The 21,719-nt window shown below is 46.6% G+C and overlaps 1 protein-coding gene and 1 long non-coding RNA gene across 20 annotated transcripts in view; one reads left to right on the top strand and one right to left on the bottom strand.

The window, feature by feature from the left end:
• PKNOX2 (PBX/knotted 1 homeobox 2) overlaps positions 1 to 21,719 on the top strand; it is a 922,547-nt gene that overhangs the window by 594,647 nt on the left and 306,181 nt on the right. For all 19 annotated transcript variants that reach the window (XM_019494062.2, XM_059719775.1, XM_059719782.1 and 16 more), the window contains one exon: positions 6,352 to 6,491. In XM_019494062.2, the coding sequence (XP_019349607.1) occupies positions 6,352 to 6,491 (140 nt within the window). The remainder of the gene's footprint in view (positions 1 to 6,351; positions 6,492 to 21,719) is intronic.
• LOC132246563 (uncharacterized) lies at positions 6,474 to 12,072 on the bottom strand. Its single transcript, XR_009457937.1, has 3 exons — positions 11,935 to 12,072; positions 10,077 to 10,124; positions 6,474 to 6,715 (listed from the first exon to the last, which is right to left on the bottom strand). It is a non-coding gene; the product is annotated as an uncharacterized LOC132246563 (long non-coding RNA).

Genomic DNA, 21,719 nt, shown 5'->3' with positions numbered 1-21,719 from the left:
GATTTTGATTTGGAGAGGTCTTCTGATTTGAATTGGAGATTCAGCCACCAAATCAAGCCAAATCTTCTCCAAATTGAATCGGGGACCCTGATTCACACAGCCCTAATGAGCAGCCACCTGTGAGCAGCCATGTAGGTGGAAGGTGGCTGGGAACTGGTGCTGAAGCCCTGTGCACTGGGACAGGAACCACCTGACTGCAGTTCCCTGTCCACTGCCCCCTGAATAGAGTACTAGGTGCAAGAAGAGGAGGACGAGCTGGTGGAGGTGGGGAGGGATGATCAGTACCTGGGTGGCTACAGCACACCCCACAACCCCTCACAACAACCCACACACACCAACATGCTCAGTTTCTCCCCCCCCAATATATAAGAATAAGACTATTTTGAGCTAGTGTGCAATCCCCTCTTTATACACTACTCAAAAAAACCTAAGTCAGGACAAAAAATATATTTTGAAATACAATTAAAATATGTTATAGTACATGTTTGATTTTTAGTGTATGACTTTTTTATCTACAAATTGTTAAAACAATATCTTCCGAAATATTTTGTGTGTGACCCTCAGCTCACCAAAACTCATTAAGTGGCCTGCCAGCCACCAGCCAAAATAATTACCCACTCCTGCTCTAGGTTTTTTTACTCCTTCCCTGTCTTTGCTAAGCTCAGTCATCTTCTTGTAACTGCTACTATTTGTGAAGAATGAAATAAAAAAGGCATTAAATACTTCAGCCTCCACTGCATCATCCATAACTAAATCACTTTATGCATTCTGTAATATTATTCTGTCCTTTGCTTTTCTAAGCACTGCCTTGTGATTACTATTATATTTTTAACAGAGGATTCTCATCTATAACTCTATGTAATTTACTTTTTCTGTAATTGTTGGCCAAAATAAACCAAAAGGAAAGAATTTTAATTTACAGCCTAATCCTTTGCATTTGTGAACTTCTCTCATTTTCATGTAATTGTGGGGAAGGCTATTTTGGCTGTATCAATCAGCTTTTGTCTGGAGGTACTGTATTAAGAGATGACCCAAACTGGAGAAAGCATTCTTTATTATCCATATAAATTCCAAGGGGCACAGGCAAAGAATGGAAACTTAATTCCATGGTTTCCCATTCCAGTGCATATCTGGGGTATTGTAAACATACCCAACTTGCATTTCAGTCCCTTTGCAACACACTACTCGTTTTCATTTTCAGGACTTGTTGTTATGAAGAGGCCCTGCCTGAGAGGAATGCGGCATCCCCTGTAGCATACTTTATTGCACTTGTTGTGTTTGGGATATTGCTGTAGAGAAGAGGGAATTTAAACTAGGCTGTACTACATCCCACGTGAGAACTTTACTCACTAGACTGATTATAGGGGTTGACACTAAGGGTGTGCAAAACAGGCCATATTCAATTCGAATTTGGCCCAAACTGGGGACAGTGATTCGATTTGTTGATTTGGATCACTGTCCCCAATTTGATTCAGCCAAATCAGAATCTGAAGATTCGATGCTGATTCAGAGAATCAGCGATTCTGCCATAGACACAGCCTTAAATGTTTTTTCTACATACCTCAAGGTACCAGGCACAGCTTGTGAATGCTGCAATGCTGGGGAGGATGGAGCATCCCACAGAAGCACAGAGGGGTCCCGCACTTCTGTGCTCAGCGGCGAACCCAGAAGTGGACAAGAAGTAGTTCTGGTCTACTTCTGTGTCCACTGGGGAGCGCACTGCCCCCTCCCTGCACCTCCCTGGCCCGGTGAACGGCTGTGGGGGGACCCTGGGTGCCCCCCCAGATCCAGGAGACTCCAGTCACTGAGCTGGGAGGGCGGGGGTGGGGGCCCGCACACTCCCTGGCAGACCTGGAAGTGTACCAGAAGTGCTTCTGGCCCACTTCCGCGTCTGCTGCCATCTGCACTGGGGAGGCCCCCACACTCCTTTGGGATGCTCCACCTGCCCCAGCATCATGGCATTGAGGCACCTGGTACCTTGAGGTATGCAGAAAAAACATTTAAAGTCGTGTCTATATCCAAATTGCCAAATCTCTTTGAATCGATTAGAAGGGTTCTGATTCAATTTGGAGAAGTTAAAGGGTCTCCTGATTTGATTTGTATTTGGAGATCCAGCCACCAAATTGAGCCAAATCTCTACCATATTGAATCAAGGACCAAAGCTTCACACAGCCCTAGTTGACACCTCCAGCACCTCCATCTTTCCTTGAGTTCCTGATGGAAAATGTCTGCCCTTGGGTACATAATTACAAGAAATTTGGTGGCTGGACCCCTTAATGAGGTGAGGTGCTTACTAGGGCTGTGCAAAGCTTTGGGTGCTGATTCAATTCGAAGGAGATTCAGCCCGATTCAGTGGCCGAATCTCCAAATCCGAATCAAATCAAGGGACCAATTAAAAGGTACGAATCTATTTGAAGCTCTCTGAATCAATTCGGAGACCTTTGGTGATTCAGGCAGTCCCTACCCATTGCAGCAGGGGGCTGGAGCTAAACTCACAGCTGGTAAGTAGGGGGTGGGAGAGGGAGGCCCCGCAGCAGTCGAGTCTCCAAATCGGATTTGGCTGAATCAATTCGGGACAGCGATTCGAATCACCAAATTGTATCGCTGTCCCTCAAATCAGCCAAATCCAAAGTGAATACTAGCTGTTTTGCACAGGCCTAGTGCCAGCTCCAGCTCTGTATTGGATCCTTCTCCTTAATATTTCTTGTTTTAGCTTTGTTGGTTGGTTTCTTACTAGGTGTGCTGTCTTCTTTGAATCGTATTCCTTTGGCATCGATTTATTCTCATTCATTTGGCACAATGTGCCAAAGTAATGTAGCAAGCACTTGAAGGCTGCTCTCCTTCCAGCACTTCTGCATGAAGTCTGTGCAAAGCTTTAATGGTTTTCTATTCCTATTCTTTATATGGGAGACAGTGGCCTACGTTAGAAGCATCATTCTGTGTTGTATTATAATACTGCAGGATGGTCAGGAAAATAGGGCTGCTTCCTCTTTGGAGGTAAACGGTTAAAAGACCTCTATGGGTAAGGACTAAATCTACAAGTTGCTTGGTACAAATCCAGGGTGGAAATAAATGTAACATAATGCTTGAAAGAGTGACCTTCTAATTTTGTTTTTTGTAATACCTAGCCACAAGTGCATCTTCAAATAAATATGTTTCTTCATGTCTTTCTTTGTATGCTTTTTGGCTTTCATTCCTTTTCCTTTATTTCCACATTTCACAACCCCTGCCCCAAGCTTCAGCCCCCTTCTAACATACATCCTCTTTTATTATACAGAATACAGCATAGTGCATTAAGTATAGATTCCACCCCAGTTTTCAAAAAATGCAGTGAAACAAATGTAAAAAGTTTCCTAATGTTTGGAAATGCCCTTTATGTATTTTTTAGGAAGCTTGTGCAACTAGCTTTGACCTGTGGATTCTACTAATGGCAGGGATTTTTATATACCTAGGGTGACCATATGACCCAGTTTGGACAGGGAAGTCCTAGATTTTGTCGGTCAGTCTCAGGTGGTTGGTAATAAATAAATAAATAAAATGGGAGTCCCAGAATCGTAGGAGTGCAAGGCACAGTTTGGACTGTGCCTGTACTTCTGCTTGCCAGCCTTTGCTACTGCCTGCAAAAGCACCACTGACTAAGGTGGGGAGCAGTCACTATCTGGATATCCCAGTTGTCCCAGGTTTCCTACCACATGTCGTCCCAGATATCTATCCCATGTTTGATTGCTATTCCAGTTCAGACCCAAGGGGTGCATCTACAAAACATTTACTGTGCAATTGACTAATTAATCGCACAGTAACCATCTAAGCATCTACATGTGCACCCGTATTGGGGTGCACAAAACTAATAAATGTCACAGCAGGGTAGTATTTGTAAGATTACCCTGTACTACCCTGAGGCAGAGGTGGGGGGTTGGGGTTTTTTTTTGTTTTTTTTCCCCAAGTGTGGCAGCCCACATGTAGACACTGCCCTGGCTGGCTGGGGCACAGGGTCCTTCAGCACAGAGTTAGCCAACAGGTAGCTCCCATGCTGACGCACCCTTGTGCCCCAGTTGGGATGCTCCACAGCACATGGAGCCTGGTTGGAGTACTGTTGGGCTGCTGATGGCTAGAAAAAGATTTAGAGGTTTGCTTTTAGGAACTGGCTTATAAGTAAAATAGATATTGGATTAGAACAATACTTCAGGGGAATGGAACTGGTTAATTGGTTTTAAAAAGCCTCTTTTTGACAGTTTCCTTCAAGGTAGACATTGTGTACGAGGCCAATTGACAAGCAGACATAAAAAGGCTGTGAAATTGAAGATACGTACCACACTGTTCCCTGAGGATCTATAGCATGACATGACATAATCAAGTATTAAATCAATGCACAGTAACTGACGCTACTGCACAGTAGCACTGGTGCACAACTTTTTAGGGACTCAAACTGTGCAGTAGCTTAATATTACTTCCCAGTAGCATGTTGGCATGACTTTTGCACTGCACAGTTAGTGTCTCATGTAGATGCACCCTATATCAATAAAATTTACCTAATATCAAAGGAAAGATGATGTGGTTGGTCTGAGGGTTTGGGTCCACACAGAACAAGGTATCTGGGTCATAAATCCAGTGCCAACAGCCGGCAGGCTCACCCCCTGGGTCTCCTGTCAACCCAAGCTGCTCTGACAGGCATGAATGATGCATACCTCCAGGCTGGGGGGGAGGGGAGGGGGGCAGAGGGCACGGCAACCACCCACAAGCACTGGTGGTGTTGGCGGCAGGGGTGTGGCAGTGGTGAGTAGGAACCACCTGCAGGTGGCTGTGGTGATATTATTGGTGAGGATGGGCCAAGCGGAGACAGGCCGCAGTAGTGTTGGTGGTGGGCAGGGGGATGGCAAGTAGCAGGTGGTGAGCAGGGACTGCCCACAGCCGCCATCCATGCTGTTGGTTGTTGGTGGTGGCGTGGAGACTGCCCACCCCTGCCGGTGGCTGCATTGGGGGGGGGGTGGAGACTGGCTGCTGCTGAAGCCACCACTGGCTTCTTCAGGCAATCTCAAGGGGGGGTACATGCCCTGCTGTGCTCCCACTATGCATCACCTATGCCAATGGGGCTCCACATGCTGTTCATGAATAAACTACAAAGCAATATACTCAGGAGTTTTTTGTTCCTGTGCACATCTTCAAACAGTGCACCCAGGAGAAAAAAATTCCAGAGCAATAAGTTCCAGAGTTTATTTGTGCACAATCACATGTGTTGATGTGCCCAATGTGTTATAACTGTGTGGTCACTGTCACTGCTCCATCCAGTGCACTACTGCCATATGACTTATGGTATCACTTGCACACCTTGCAGTATAAGATGGTCCAAAGGAACCCAGATTTGGTGATCTAAACTAAAGGATATACTGTAAAAGACACTTGCCTAGAAAGGTCTCTGGAAAGGGCTCCTGGTGCTTTCTCTTGGAAATGGCAGACATGTAGAAGGGGGATTTTGTTGCAGGTGATTAGAAGAGTTCCTGCCTGAGTGATTAAATTAATGCTATTGAGGTTTTGCCTTAATGCTAATGGTGTTTTGGAGCATTTTGAGCCTTCTGTAAATGATGATGATGATGATGATAGTTATTTAAATCAAACTGAAAGAATAGTACTTCAAAATATTAAGAGATTTGCACCTATTTTGCATTTAAGTTGAACCAGGGTAAATTATGGTACAAAGTACAGGACAATGGAGAAATCAGTCTGCTTTTCTTAAGGTTCTTGTTGTTGTTCATGTCAGAAATTTATTTTTAAAGAAACTGGACTAAACTTTCAACACATCTCTGAAATGGGAAAGGGACTAGGCATTTGGAATCAGTATTTTCTAACAGTGCTGGCATTCTTTTTCCATCACATGCTACTTCATGGATTCACTTTCAAGAGATGTTGACATAGATTTCCAAAAATACATCAGGGGAGCCAAATAAACTGATACAAGTCAGTTGCGTTAAGACAGTAGTGAGGTGGGCAATGCTTAAGACAAACATTTGATACATGATGCATCCATTGAGAAAGAGACCCCTAACTGTGAAGGAATATTGACAGATAGGAATTTGGACTCATTTTCACGTGTGTGTGTGTGTTCAGTGACACATTTCAAGATGCATGGAACCCCTGAAAAGTCAGACATCCAGACATGCACATAGATACATCTAGGTAGGACAGAGATGTACAAAAGCACAGATATGACAAGCACATATATATAAACATCTGGATTCAAACCCACATTGCACACAGTCACAAACAAACATATGTTTATTCTCTCCTCCATGCATGCACACACTCACTGACCTTATTTGTTATTAATCCCAATGCTTTCTTATCTTGTTTTAACAGATGACTGCCACAACACAACAGCCAGCTAAGGCACAGCCAGTGCACATTACAACACCCTCAGCAGCAGCCAATACCCCTGTCCCAAGCACTCCCATTGACCCTCAGGCACAGCTGGAGGCTGACAAGCGGGCTGTCTACAGGTACAGAGAGAACCTACTGCAAGGCTGTTCTTTAATGATCCTTTCCATCATTGTAGAGTTGTGACTTCTTACTGGAAAGTGGCCTGGGGCTAACTTATCAGCAGGTTTCTACACAGAGGCCTTTTCCTTGAAGGCCTTGTCAATAGATTTTCAGGAGGCAACTTTCAGTTCATGTTAAATGAAGCTAGACCCATGTTCAATAAGAAATAGGTCTGTTCCTTTCCCTAGGGAGAGACATTAAACGTACTGGGATAATATCACATTGGAGAAGAAAGTGATTCTAGATCACATGAATATTAGACACCAAAATAATTAATATGCAGTTGAAGACATTGAACCAAAATGCTATAATGTTGGGAAGTATGAATCCCTTCTGTTCTGTTTCCCTTCCTGTTATGCTAGCTTTTGTCTAGTACTGTCCCCCCTCCCCTACTTTGTTTCATTAAAATTACCATGGATTTAGCTTATAATAGCTTTATTATAAGGAAATGCATAGATCCAGTGATGCCAACTGGTACCTATGTGGTCATTTTTATGTCACATGGGTAATCAGAAGGGATCTTGGTTTTCTCTGACTTTAAAAAACAAACAAATAATTTTTGGATTAAAGTAAACCCAAATCCCAATTTTTCCATGATTAAAATGAAACACCACTAATTGGAAGAAACCTAAACACCACTAATATAGATAGACCAGAAAATTGCCCATCAAGAATAATAGGGCTGGACAAGGACAGAGCCTGTATCCAGCCCCATGCCTCCACTTCTCCTGCTGCTCTGGGCCCATACCTGCCACTGTTCCAGGAAATTGCCTGTCAAGAATGATGGGCGGGCAGGGGTGGAGCCCTGTGTCCCACTCCCCCTCCCCCCACTGGTTCATATCCAGACCTGATCCCTTCCCTCCACCCCCTGCAGCTGCTCCGAGCCTGGGCCCACTTCCCTGGTAGCTGCTCCCTCCCAGGAAGTGGGGGGAAGATTGCACACAGTAGCTAGAGCTGCCACTTAGTGCTCTGTGCTGCCACCGCTCTGCATCCAGCTGTGCATGACCTCCCACCACCCCCCTGCTTCCCATAGGTGGTAGAAGGTGGGGGCTAACAGGGCTGAACCCCTCCAAACACAGGGAAACCTGGCCATAGGCTGCTTCAGCAGGTGGGGAGGGGCAAGCACATTGAGATTCCCTGAGAAGCCAAAATCGCAGCCAGGCCAGCAGGCAGGTAAATTTATCTTAATCTAGTTTCTTTTTGACTGGCTGAGCTTGGGGGGGGGGGGGGGGTAGGCAGATCGAGGCCCCCACAGTGCAGGAGGGAGTGGGGCAGGGCTGAATTATTCACCCTTGCCCCTGCCCTGCTCCCTCCTACACTGGGGATTGCCCCAGAACTTGGCCCGGCTTGGCTGGGGCCCCATTCTTGGTGACTGGGGCCCTGGCTGGGCCGGGTCATTGTCAGCTTCTCTAGAGGTGCCAGACCAGGGAGCCAAGTGAGGGGAGGCATGTGGCACCCTAGTTTGCACAAGGCACCTGTGGCTGGGCTCAACCTCTGCTCCTTGCCTCGCTGCCACTGATTTGATGGTGCGGCCCCATGTGCCTTGCTGCCCAGCCCACCCAGTGGTGGGACTCGTATGGTGCTGCAGCGGTTGTCAGGGCCAGGGGTGCAGTGGCTCTGTCACCCCTGGCTGCCTCAGCTCCCTTCCCTAAACCCCATCTCAAAGTTGTGCCCACTCCTGCCTGGGCCAGCCAGTCACCACCTGCCCTCAGTGGTGCATGCATAGTTGGCCCGGAGCATTACATGATGGGAACAGGATGGGTTTCAACACTGACAAGTGCAAGGTACTGCACCTGGGGGGGAAGAACCAGCAGCACACCTACAGGCTGGGGAACTCCCTTCTCACCAGTACAGAGGCAGAAAAGGATCTTGGAGTCATTATTGATGCCAAAATGAACATGGGCCGACAGTGTGGGGATGCGGTCAGGAAGGCCAACCGTACCTTGTCATGCATCCACAGATGCATCTCAAGAAGGTCCAAGGAGGTGATCCTCCCCCTCTATGCAGTATTGGTCAGGCTGCAGTTGGAGTACTACATCCAGTTCTGGGTGCCGCACTTCAGGAGGGATGTGGACAACATGGAGAGGGTCCAGAGGAGTGACACTCGCATGATCAGGGGGCAGCAGGGCAGGCCCTACGAGGAGAGGCGGCTAAGGGACCTGAACCTGTTCAGCCTCCACAAGAGAAGGCTGAGGGGGAATCTAGTGGCCATTTACAAACTAGTCAGAAGGGACCAGCAGGCAATGGGGGAGTCCCTGTTCCCCCGAGCGCTACTAGGAGTGACTAGAAATAATGGTCACAAGCTGGCAGAAGGTAGATTCAGGCTAGACATCAGGAGGTGCTACTTCACTGTCAGGGTGACTAGGATCTGGAACCAACTTCCGAAAGAAGTGGTGCTGGCTCCTACCCTGAGGGTCTTTAAGAGGAGGCTGGATGAACACCTGCCTGGGGTCGTTTGACCCCAGTACTCTTTCCTGCCATGGCAGGGGGTCAGACTTAATGATCTGCTCAGGTCCCTTCCAACCCTACCAACTATGACACTATTACAGACAGACTAAGGCTTTTATTATATTAGAATAATAGGTAGATCAATAACTTGATTGATGTAGTGATGTTTCATCTTAATCGTAGATAAATGTGGATTTTTGGGTTAGTTTTCTTAATCCAAACATTGGGAATTTCTTTGAATAAGAGAAAGCCAGGATCCCTGGTAATCAGTCCTTCTGTAAGGAACTGAGGCATAGGCAGTTTTCTCTAATGGTTAGGCCACTAAGGGATGGCTAGGGGACAGGGGCTAGGTCAGAATTCAGGACCCAAATTACCAGGTCTGAAACGAAATCCAGGGGCAGAGTCTACAACCCAGGCAAGGATCAAGATACAGGGATCAGATGCTGAGTTACAAAATCCAAAGGACAATCTGCAGGGCAAAGTCTAAGAATAGAGCCAAAATCAGGGTCTATTACGTGAAACTAAATGGGTAGTTGCACTCCCAAAAGTCAATCGGGAAGCCAACCAGTTAATTATCTGGGATAGAGCTGTCAGTCATAGGCAGCTGTGGTTACCTAAGCCAGGGATGCTCAACCCCCAGCCCATGGGCCAAAAATGCAGATCACTGAACCATGGCATCTGGCCTGCAGGACTCCCAGTGGGTTGGGAAATTTAGTGGCAGGGGACCAGTGGCAATTAATCGTGCCACCTCTCCCTCAACAGCCAAATTCGCAAACCTCATATGGCTGAAATGAGGATCAGGACCAGGCCATGCCTCCTCCCTCTGCATGGCCAGATTGAGGCTGGGCCACACCCCTTGCCCCTGTGGGGTGTAGTTGGGGCCAAGACATGCCCCTCCCCCTACATGACTGGTTCAGGACTAGACTGTTCCCCAACCACCACTGCATGACCAGTTGGGCCAACCAGCTAGATCCAGCTTATGGGGCAAAAAGGTTGAGCACCCCTGGCTTAGGCAGTTAGCTCAAGCTGTTCTGACTAATTCAGGTTCCTGACACATCCTGGCTTGAGGTATGTTCAGCCTTTTATAAAATACTCACTTGACAGCATGGTGAATATTGCATCATCTCCTGGTGGTCGTGTTCCCCCTTTTATGCAGGAACAAGAACATGAAAGGAAGATTTTAATGTTAACAGAATAAGCATCTATATTGTTAACAACAAAATATATAAAAGAAAGCAGCAGTGCACCCAGGTAACAATCCTTAATGGATGCTGAGAGCTTCAGAGGAGCTAGGAATACGTAGTCTCCATTAAACATCTTTGCACTTGGTTCCGTTTCCTTTCTGATACAAGCAAATACAGCTTTCAGCAAGCTTGGCCCATACACAGTAGCTGGAATGCTGAACAATGTAATTGGTAATAAATCTCTCTATTCTAGATTAAAAGATTTTAAGACTATAAGTGTTTTCCCTGACTTCCCTCTTGCATCAATGCAAAATATCTGTGACCTAGTCTTGGATCCAAACAGCAGCATCTGTATCACATTGCTGCTGTTTGGGTAAAAAATAAATAAATAAATAAAATAAAAAAGAAAGAAAGAAAATAAGTGTCATAGATGAGAGTAAGATATTTAGCCATTCAACCATGGTTATGCAAGCACCGTAGTAGAAGTGTGCTTACAGTTATAACATTGTCAATAATAGGTGTAATAATGGCTATGATGAAACAGACCATAGCAAGTTCCTGTTTTTAATTTTTACAGCATTTACAAACTTTAATATTTTTTTTTCTTGCCATCATATGAAGCTAAAAATATTAAGTTTGCTTTGAAATAATTTGATTGTTTCCATTTGGAAGGAATTTGGTGAAAACTAGGTAGGCAGTCTTGGAAAAACGGAAGTGTCTAGCTATTTTCTCTTAACAGCTCTTGCACTTCAGTGAAATTTGGCAGCAGGACAACAATGAAGCCTGAAGCTTTTTATTATCCCCATGAAAATCTATTCAGATGTAGCAAGACCTCCTATCCTCACCCTAGAAGGGAAGCATTCTACTTTTATAGATGACATGAGGAAATAAGAGATTGCACAGGTCCCAAAGAAGCCATGTCTCAAAGATGGTAGTCACATGCCTATTCCACTTATGCAATCTGAAAAGCAATATGATTATCTGCACATTTGGGCATGATATTTGTAAGATGGCGTTACCCCCTGTGTAACAGGGGGCCTTCTTGGGGCCAATTTAACCATGGCCCACCCACCTGTTTCTGGGCTAACTGCCCACGTTCTCACCTGCCACGCCTCATTGGAATTAATTAGTTAATGATGTCATTAAGTGGGAGGCTGCCGATTTCTTGCCCTGATGCCAGGGGATGCTATCTGCGGCTCCTTTCCTCCCCTACACCACAGCCCAAGCCTTGCAGATGGTATCTAGATGATATCATCATCACCAGTCCCCACTCTGGGCCCAAGAATCCTCCTAATTGAACCCTGACTAGATTCCTCTCCTCAGGCAGTCTCATCCACCTTCATACTAGGCAGCATAGCTCCCTGAATCGCTTCCCCTTTGGGTGTGGTCCCCCCAGGACCTTTGGCTCACTAGCCCTGGCCCACCTCCAGGCCCATCAGAACCCTAGGCCCGCAGCTCTTGGGTGTTTCTTATGGTGGGCCCCCGGCCCTTCGGGTCCTGGCCCCAGCATTGACCAGTAAGGAGAAGTCCAGATAGGCGTGAGTCTGTGGCTTTTTCTCTCTCTCCAGGGGGCTACCCTCCAGTCCCTATGAAGGGGTAACCCACCCAGTTGTGGGGGCTATGAGTTAAGGTGCCCCAACCTGCCTTTCACCGGGGTGGTAATTGGCCTGGTATTTCCTGGGGGCTCTCGCGCCCCTGAGAGCCCCACCAGGCCACCCACTCCCAGCAGGGTGCAGTTTTAGGTCATGCCCAGGACCAGGATCCTCCTTACCATCCCCCTACAGCTCCTCCCTTGTCTCCAGATGATACCAGCAGCCCTCTGGTTAGTCAATGTTGTTGCCTGGCCTCCAGTAGCAGAACTGTCCTGTTTATATGGGCAGCCCTAGGTCCAAAATGGCTGCCCTCATCAGGCATCTGGCAGCTGCCAGCTCCAGGCCCTTAAAGTGGCAGGCACAAACAGTGTCCTGCCACACCCTGCAAGTCTATTTTTGAGATGCATGCACAAATTAACTTTGTACAAATAAAAAAAATATCATTCAAAGCCAAAAGTCCCAACTTTAAATCTTCCAATCTAACATGGATAGCAGCAGAATTAATCAATCTTGATTCCTTACAGTCTGTTAGAGTGAACAGTCTTGTAAAACACTAACAAAGCCAGTGTCATGTACCCATAGTGACTGGTGCACATAGAGAATAATAGCCTAAGGCAGGGGTGCGAAATTCACCTTGAGCCATGGGCCAGGTCCAGACGGCAGGGCTCTGTGTGGTCTGGGTTTGGGCCAGGGCATGTGACAGTGACAACTCTGGCTCCTATCCAGGTCACAAGGTGGTAGTGGCAGTAGTCCCATGCTGAAGCCAGAGCTACATGCAGTACAGCTCTGTCTTCTGCTCTTTTCTGGAGCTGAAGCTGCCACCACTGCTGCATACCCCATACATAGGAGCAGCTCTAGCTCTGGAATGGGAAACAAAGCACACTGTGGCAGCAGTGGATCCAGCATGGGGTTAACAATGAAGCTGGTGGCTGAGGAAGTGGGACTGTGGCAATAGCATCAGGCAAAGCAGCTCAATGGACATAGCAATTGGCCTTCATTCACCCTCCTGTCACTAACTGCTATGTCCACCAAGGCTCAAAGCCCTGAATTCTGTGGCAAGCCATTCCTCTGGCCACACCTCACCAACTTCCAGTGTCCCAGGAGGCTAGATAGACTTGGTAGGTCAGATCCGGCCAGTGGGCCATATGTTTAATACTACTAGCAGTAAGGGCTTGCCCACATTGTAAACATGGTAGGTTCCTCAAAGATGAGGCTGAATATGTTCTGCCTGTCCATGTTTGTATGATAACACAATGGAAATATTTGGCTTCTGAGTATGGAACACACTCTCCCTGAAATGTCTTTTTCCTTCTGTGCCTGAATTTGAAAAGCATTCAAATCACAGAAACGTGTCCTCAAACTTAATTTTTAAAGGGCTATGGTGTGTCCCAGATCTGTTTTGTTTCTATTTCACTGTTATTAGTATTATTACTATTATCATTTCTCTCATCTACTTATGTGAAGGCTATCTTGGGTCTATATCTGTCATGACACTCTAGTTTAATTTGTGCATGGTAGAATAAAAAGGTTGGTACAACCTGAGCAGAGTCTAAAGGATGGAAAAAAGGGATTAAATATGACTCATGAGCATTATTTAAAAAAAAAATTAAAAATCTTGAGGTTCCCCCACCCCCTTTTCTTTTAAAAATACTAGGGCAAGAGGGGTCTCAGACCTCTCCCCATTCTGAAAACCCAAGTAGAGTCATTCTGTTCTCCAGTCGTAAGCCCATGTGCTTTTGTATGAAGGCCATAGTAAGGCTGGAGCTCTAAGACTTTATGGACTTTGTTTCTGATGTTTTCAATGGCTGATAGACTGTCACGAGCACCACATCTTTTCTTCCCTCTCACCTGAGCTCAATCTCTCTGTTTATTTAACCTGGGTTTTGTAACTTACTGCTTAGATTTGTTTATAAACAATGTTTTATAAGTAGGGCCTGGTATAAATCGCGGTACAGCTCACAGTATGGTGGCTCCTTTAATCTCAGAGCCCCCCGCTGATTGGTGGAGGGAGCCGTTGGCTTCATCACATGCCACTCACTTCTGATGGCCTGGAAGTGAAAACCATGGTTTTAAATATGCCACTGTTTGGGTCCCCGCTGGCTAGCAGCAAGTGGCAGGATACAAAACCTGCAGCATATTAAAACAAATTCATTTTTAGCCTCCCAACCATTAGGAACGAATGACGGATGGTGGGGCTGACAGGCCACTCCACCAAACACTGGTGGGAAGGGCACATGGAGGGAACTCCAAGATTAAAGGAGCTGCAGTGCAGCAAGCTTTACCACAATTTAAACCAGGCCTTAGTTATAAGCCATATTAATAATTTTAATTGGTGTAAGCAAGCTGTAATGGCAGTAGTGCTCTCAAATCTATTGGAGAAAGACTTGGGGCTTGCAGGTGAGGAATTTACCAATGAATTTTTCATGGAACCTTTGAATACTAAACATGAAAACTTTTCTATATACATTATAGAATGTATACTTTTCTATATACTTGGGGGTCATGATTGACTACAAGATGAATATGAGCCACCAATGTGATGTTGCAGCTGGCAAAGCGAGCAAAACTCTGGCTTGCATCCATAGATGCTTCTCTAGCAAATCCCAGGATGTCATCCTTCCACTCGGCCTTGGTGAGGGCTGCAGCTGGAGTACTGTATCCAGTTCTGGGCTTCACAATTTAAAAAGGATGTGGAGAAGCTTGAGAGAGTCCAGAGGAGAGCCATGCACATGACCAGAGGGCAGGAAAACAGGCCCTATAATGAGAGGCTGAGAGCTACAGGACTCTTCAGCCTGGAAAAGCGCAGGTTCAGGGGGGACCTGCTGGCTGCCTAGAAGTATATAAGGGATGTATATCAGGGAATGCCTGTTCACCAGAGTGCCCCATGGGATGACAAGGTCAAATGGTCACAAACTTCTCCAAGACCATTTCAGGCTGGATATAAGGAAGAACTTCTTTACAGCCTGAGCCCCCAAGGCCTGGAACAGACTGCTGCCAGAGGTAGTGCAAACACCTACTCTGGATTCCTTCAAGAGTCAATTGGACATTTTATCTTGCTGGGATCCTGTGACCACAGCTGACTTCCTGCTCCTGTGTCAGGGGGCTAGACTCGATGATCTTCCGAGCTCCCTTCTGGACCTAATGTCTATGAAATAGTAAATGTTCAATTCTGTTTTATTGCCTTCATATGTTCCATCCTCCCAATACTGCCTGGACCTGCAGGTGATGCAAAGATTTAGCTGCACGAGTCCCATTGAAGTTGGTTGATGGGAGTCTCTTATTACCTAGAGGATTTAGCTCTGCTGCAAATTTAGGACTCAGTGGGCACATCTACATGTGTGCCCCACTGTGCAGTTGGTACTGCACAGTCATTTAGTCCTTGCTTAAGCATAGTAACTGCCAGTACTGTACAGCTCTGCCAGTGCACTAGTCATTTCCTACCCTACTGCACAGTAGCAATGAGCTACTGCACAGCTTGTTGCTACTGTGCAGTAGTAGTGCCAACAGGTGCTAATCATGCTGCCGCCACATTACCATAGCAATGAGTTGCATCACCATAGTTCATTGTTACGGTGATATAGCATCTCATGTAGATACACCCATTGGGCACATATACACAAGATGTTTACGGAGCAGTTGACTAATTAACTGCACAGTAAATGTCTCTGTGTCTACATGTGCACCTCTGTTAGGGCAAATGAAACTAATAAACTCCACAGCAGGGTAGTATTTGCAAAAACCTGCTGCAGAGTTTTTTTGTGTGCAGCAGCACACATATAGATGCTATCCTGGCTGGCTGGGGCACAGAGTGTTTGTGTGGGGCAAGCCAGCAGGCAGTACCTGTACTGAAGCACCTTGATGCCCCCAACCACCCTCTCTTGCAGGACATGGAGCCTGGTTGGAGCAGCTCTAGGCTGGCAGGCTGACCCCCTGGGTCTCAAACCAGGCTCCTTGTGCTGTGCATAAATAAACTCTGAAGCAGTATGCTCCAGATATCTTTGGTCCCTGGCACACATTGAAATGGCATGCCCAGGAGCAATAAGCTCCAGAGTATATTCATTCATATTAATACTGTTGTTTTGCATTATCAACACATTTTTATCTGTTGTATCCTAAGCTACTAGCCTGAAAGCTTAAAGAGTGTGAAGGAATAGGAGCATACCCCTCTCTCATAGTTATGGATTTGCTTGCATCTCTATTTCCTTTTATTTATTTGTTTGTTTGTTTACTTTCCTGAGTGCATTGCAGTATTCGGCCTTGTGCCATTACCTTTGTTGGGCAGGAAGATCAGATTTTGCTTACTCTGAAGCTATGTCTATATTAACAAGTTTTATGGACATAACTATGCCTTTGTGCAGAAAAAACCCCTAAGGGCTTTGTTGCACCTTGTGCTGCAAGCTGAATAAATGTTAATTGGGTTAGTGTTGTTCTGCTTAGTGGATCAGCTTAACCTTAAAGCCAAGAACCATCTCAGACTGTCCTTCACCTGTACAACTGTGACTTACTACTAGAGGCTTGGTGAGGAAGGGCAGGACTAGGAGCTAGGGAAGGTGAGGGCAAAATATGGCCTATGGGCTGGATCTGGTCTACCAGTTGATGGTACTGGGCCCACAGCTGCCCCCATGGTGCTCTGCATGGGGCCAAGCCCTGCCTGCACCTGCCTAGGGCAGCCCACACTGCACTCCCTGCCACACCCACCCTGTGCCTGCTGACTGCCCAGGCCCAGGCCCAGGCCCAGGCCCCAGCCAGCATGCACAGCTTCCCAGCAGATCTGCTCCTGCTACTGATGCAGCTGCCCAGGTACTGCTCAGCTCCCCTAAGCTCCTGTGGCTCCTTCTCTTCCTGCCCCTGCTGCACCACTCCAATTGGGGTGGGGGGGGGGAGCTACAGCTGGGCAACTCGTGCCCCAACATGAGAGGCTCCAGCTCCAGTGCCAGTTCCATCTGCAACTCCCAGTTGCCTTCCACCCACTCTGCCCAAAAGAATTGGGCTCCTTGGAGCTCAGGTGGCATCCAGCTGGCTGTGCTGTGGAGTTGGTAAGCTCCAGAGGAAAAAGGGTTTGGGCCCCTCAAAGCTCAAGCAGTACCCAGCTGGCTAGCATTTCACTGTCCCATGCCATTTGTGTTTGGGCTACTGGCTGGTCAGGCACTGCCTGAGCCTTGAAAAAACTGCACCCCTCAGAGTTTAGGTGATGCCTAGCAGGCCAGCAGCCCAGTTTGCGGTGGTGCAGTGGGATGAGGGGTGGGTAGGGGATGAGATACTGGCCAGTTAGGTACCACTTGAGCTCTAAGGAGTGCAATCCTTTTTTCCTCTGGACTTTGCTCCTGTCCCATGGTGCATCTTCATCATTCTCTGCCAGTGGGAGCAGACATCCAGTATGGGGGATGGTGGAAGTCATTGCAGCCCCTAGGCAACTGGGCACTCCAGGGCTGTGGTGCTTGATCTGCCCAGCATCCCTGGGGTGGGGTGAGGCTGATCAGTCTGGCCTCAATACCAGGAAAAATTCTTGAAAAAATTCTCAAGGAGTCCATTTGAAGGCAAAATTCTGAACGATAGCCAGCACAGTTTTGTCTTGGGTAGCGTCACCTCCTTCTATGACCAGGTTACTCACCACCTGGATAAGGGTTGACATCATTTATTTGAACTTTAGGAAGGCCTTAGACTTGGTGTCCTATGATGCTCTCAAGGTAAAACTAGGGGTATATGGGCTCAACCATTCAACAGTCAGATGGGTGGGAAACTGGCTACGGGGTTGGACCCAGAGAGTACTAATAGACGGATCTGTGTTGACCTGGCAGAAGGTGTAGCCAGTGGGGTCCCCCAGAGTTTGGTACTTGGACCAGTGCTTTTTGACATCATCAATGATCTGGATGTGGGGGTGAAAAATGCACTGTCAAAGTTTGCCGATGACACTAAGCTGTGGGGAAGTGCAGCCACACTTCAGGGTAGGCTGACAATCCAGGAGGACATAAACAGATTAGTTAGATGGGCAAACCAGAACCAGAGGAAAAATCTGCAACAAATTTACAGGCTCGGTGGTGCTATACTAGCTAGCTCGATGTCTGAAAGGGACCTGGGGGTCATAATTGACCATATAATGAATATGAGCCACTGTAATGCTACAGTTAGCAGAGCAAACAATACACTGGCATGCATCAACCAATTCATCTCAAGCAAAACTAAGGAAGTTATTATCCCACTCTACTCAGCATTGATGTGGCTTCAGCTGGAGTACTTCATCCAGTTCTGGGCACCACACTTCAAGAAGGATTTAGAGAAGCTTGAGAGAGTCCAGAGAAGAGCCACATGTATGATTAGAGGTCTGAAGAGCAAGCTATATGAGGAAAGACTGTTAGATATAGGACTATTTATCCTAGAAAAGAGAAGACTGTTGGGGGGTTTGGTGGCAGCTTACAAATATATCATGGGAAAGAATCAGGGTCTAGGTGAACAACTATTCATCAAAGCACCCCAGGGGAAAACCAGGAGCAATGGTCATAAACTCCTAGAAGAAGGTTTCAGACTGGATATAACACAAAACTTCTTCATGGTTCGCATGACCAGACTCTGGATTAGATTCCCAGCAGGGGTGGTGCAGGCACCTACCTTGGAGATCTTCAAAAGGAGACTGGACACACAGCTTGCTGGAGTTATTTGACCCCAGCAGTCTTTCCTGCCCAGAGCAGGGTGGGCTGGACCTGATGATCTCATGAGGTTCCTTCTAGCCCTAAACTTCTGTGAATCTGTGAGGTGCTGTATCCATTCCCACAGGGCCATGACATCCCCACTCACCATGACATCTTGGGATGCTGAAGGATGTCAATTTGGGTGGAATACCTGTAGGGAGTGGCCACACCTTAATGGAACAAGAGCAAAATTAGATGGATTAGAAATAATTCTACCCTGGAGTGGTATAACTTTAAGACAAGTAATGAATGTTTTAACCACTTAAAGGTGCTAATGTTCAGCCAATCCAGGAGTTAAGAGCTTTAGAAGCCACCTAAATTTACCATGTAACAACCTAAATTTAGAAGCCACCTAAATTTATCACGTAACAACTAAAAACTGAGTGTTGAAAGAATCTGTTTACTGATATATGCCACATTTCCACTAGGAGCTTTGGCTTGTGTAGCTGCTAGTATAGCTGTACCAGGACCCCTCTACATGTGCAGGTAAAGGTGGAATTGGATCTAATGGGAAATATACACAGGCAGGAGGCATCATAGTGGGGTTGCTATGGTGATCATATGTCCCATTTTAGCTGGGACGTCCTGGATTTCAGAGGCTGGTCCCAGCTGGCTGTTGGGAATTATAACGGGCATCCCAGAAGCACAGGAGTGCAGGAAGCTGTCTGGCTGGGGGTCAAAGTGGTATGGAGCACCTTGCAGGTGGACAGGCAGGCACCACTGTCTGCCTGGTGTGCAGCTCTGCCCCCACTGATTTGTGAGTGTATGGGGGAGGGGAGAGCAGAGTCCTGAATTTCCCAGATGGAAGTCCTGGAAATCCAGGACATAATATGGTCAGCATAGGGATTGTGCATTAGATTCAGTTGTGCCTTATTGTTGGTGTAGGAAGAGCCTAATTCTGGGTTTCCCTTGCATCAGCAAAATGTAGGCTCCCATGGGTGGGAGTCCCTTTTGCTGACATGGTTCCCAGCTATGGGGACCATGTACAGCTGGGACTGAGTCCCACACCTGGTTATGGGGCACAGCCAGGACCAAGGACCCTTTCAGGCATAGGATTTTGGCTTCCAGCTGCACATTGTACCTGCAGCTGGGAGACCTGTCAGCAACAGAGGCTTCCAGCCATGGGAGCCTTCTTCTGGGGGCACAGCCAGGACCAAGAGCCCTGTCAGGTGCGGGACTCTCAGTCTGGGCTGTGTGTGAGGTGCTGCTGGGATGGAGAGTCCTGTCAGGTTTGAGGATTCTTGGTTCTGGCTGCACATATCATGCAGCTGAGACCAAGAACCTTTTTAGGTGCAGGACTCACAACCCTCACAGCCATGGGGCTCTGCTGCAGTGTCCCAGCTACAGAGTTGTATGGAGCAACCCACAGCTGGGAGATCAAGTTGTCAGCAATCTCCCAACCCTAGGGAAGAATTGTGCTTCTCAGCAGCTTGGAGATCACAGCAGCTGCAGTCTCCCAGCCACAGGACTGCCTGCATGTACAAATTCAAGCTGGATAGAAATCAACTGTAAATTTAGTGAACATTTTCAAGCAATAACTTTATAGCTGGTTGGAACTTTTTAAGTCACAATAGTTAATTTTCATGTGTAGAGGGGGCTGGAGGAAAATATTTTTAGCATAGATTTGCACCTGAATACCATACTCTGTGCTAGCCTGAGTGAACACTTGTTTCTTCCCTTTCAGGGCTTTTAACTAGTATTGTATAATAATCAACAGCCTTCTCAAAATCATAGACTTAATTTGGAAGCAGATCAGAGGATTAGAAAATGTGATTTTAAAACAACAAACTACCAATGCACATCATAAATCAATTCATGGTTGTCCAACTGGCAGCCTGCAGGCTTCATGCAGCCTGTGAGCATTAAGTTGCAGTCCCCAGACTCATGTCTAGTCACCAGTTCCTACACTGTTCTGGTTGCAACAGCAGTCTCTGGACTCCCCTCCCTCCATCTTAAAACTGCTTGTTACCAAAAGACTGAGTTTCATCCAAGACACAACAGACTTCCTGTGAAAACTCAAAAACATAGACCACCTTTCCAGCAATACCCTCCTAGACACCATGGATGTCACTAGCTTATACACCAACATCCCACGCCGGGATGGCATCCATGCCTGCCTCACATATCTACAAGAATGAGATTACAGTTCAGACCTCAGGATATCACCAAAATCATATACTTCATCCTCACACACAACTTCATTTTCAACAACCAACACTTCCGTCAGACCATGAGCAACAAAATGGACCTACAATATGCCAACCTTTTTATGGCCCACCTAGAAGAAGAATTCTTCAAGAACTGCACTATCAAACCCTTACTATACTGGAAATACATAGATGACATCATCATTTGGAACAAAACCCTGCAGTCTCTGAATGATTTTCACCAAAAATTCAACAATCATCACCCCTCCATCAGACTATTGCTTGAATACTCTAACACCAGCATTTCCTTTTTGGACACCATGATCAATATCTAAAATGGTGAAATTCAAACAACCATATATAAGAAATCCATGGACCAACATGCATATCTACACAGAACCAGCAATCATCCTAAACACACCAAGAATGCTGTAATTTTCAGCCAAGATCTCCAATACCACCAAATTTGCAATGAGGAGAACACCCATGATCACTACTTCACAAATCTCAAAATGACCTTCAGCCAACAAGGACACTCCTCCGGAGACAGAGATCCCACTTTTGAAAGAGCCACTCAGATACCACGTGAAGATTTGCTGCAGTACAGAAAGAAAATCCCCACAAGTTGCACACCATTAGTTCTGACATATCACCCTTCCCTGGAACCTCCTACACAGAAAATCCTCAAACAATTGCAAGCCATACTGGAAGAAGACCCCATTCTTAAAGAGATCTTTCCAGAACCACCCATCCTAGCCTTTAAGCAAGAACCGAACCTCGCTACCCTCATCACCAGAAGCAAATTTCCAATGAGCCAAATCACACCAAATGGATTCAGATCATACCAGGACAAGAAATGCAAAACCTGCCAACACATCTCTACCACCCCCATAATAACTACACCCCACAACAGAACCATCACTGTTCCTAGATCTTACACCTGTGCCTCTAATAATGTTATTGTCGCAGGGTACCTTGGTGCTCCTGCTCCTAGAGAGGAGAAACTGCCAGGGAGAGAGCCCTGGCAGAACATAATGAGCACAGCTGCGAGTTGCCGGGGCAACTAATAAGAGCCAGCTGCCTGTAGGAGGCAGGGCCTGGCCCTTATAAAGCCCAGGGCTGAGGCCAGGC

The sequence above is a fragment of the Alligator mississippiensis genome, chromosome 16 (genome assembly GCF_030867095.1).
Source record: "Alligator mississippiensis isolate rAllMis1 chromosome 16, rAllMis1, whole genome shotgun sequence".
NCBI classification, from domain to species: Eukaryota; Metazoa; Chordata; order Crocodylia; family Alligatoridae; genus Alligator; species Alligator mississippiensis.
This window is presented reverse-complemented; position numbering and strand designations above follow the sequence as displayed.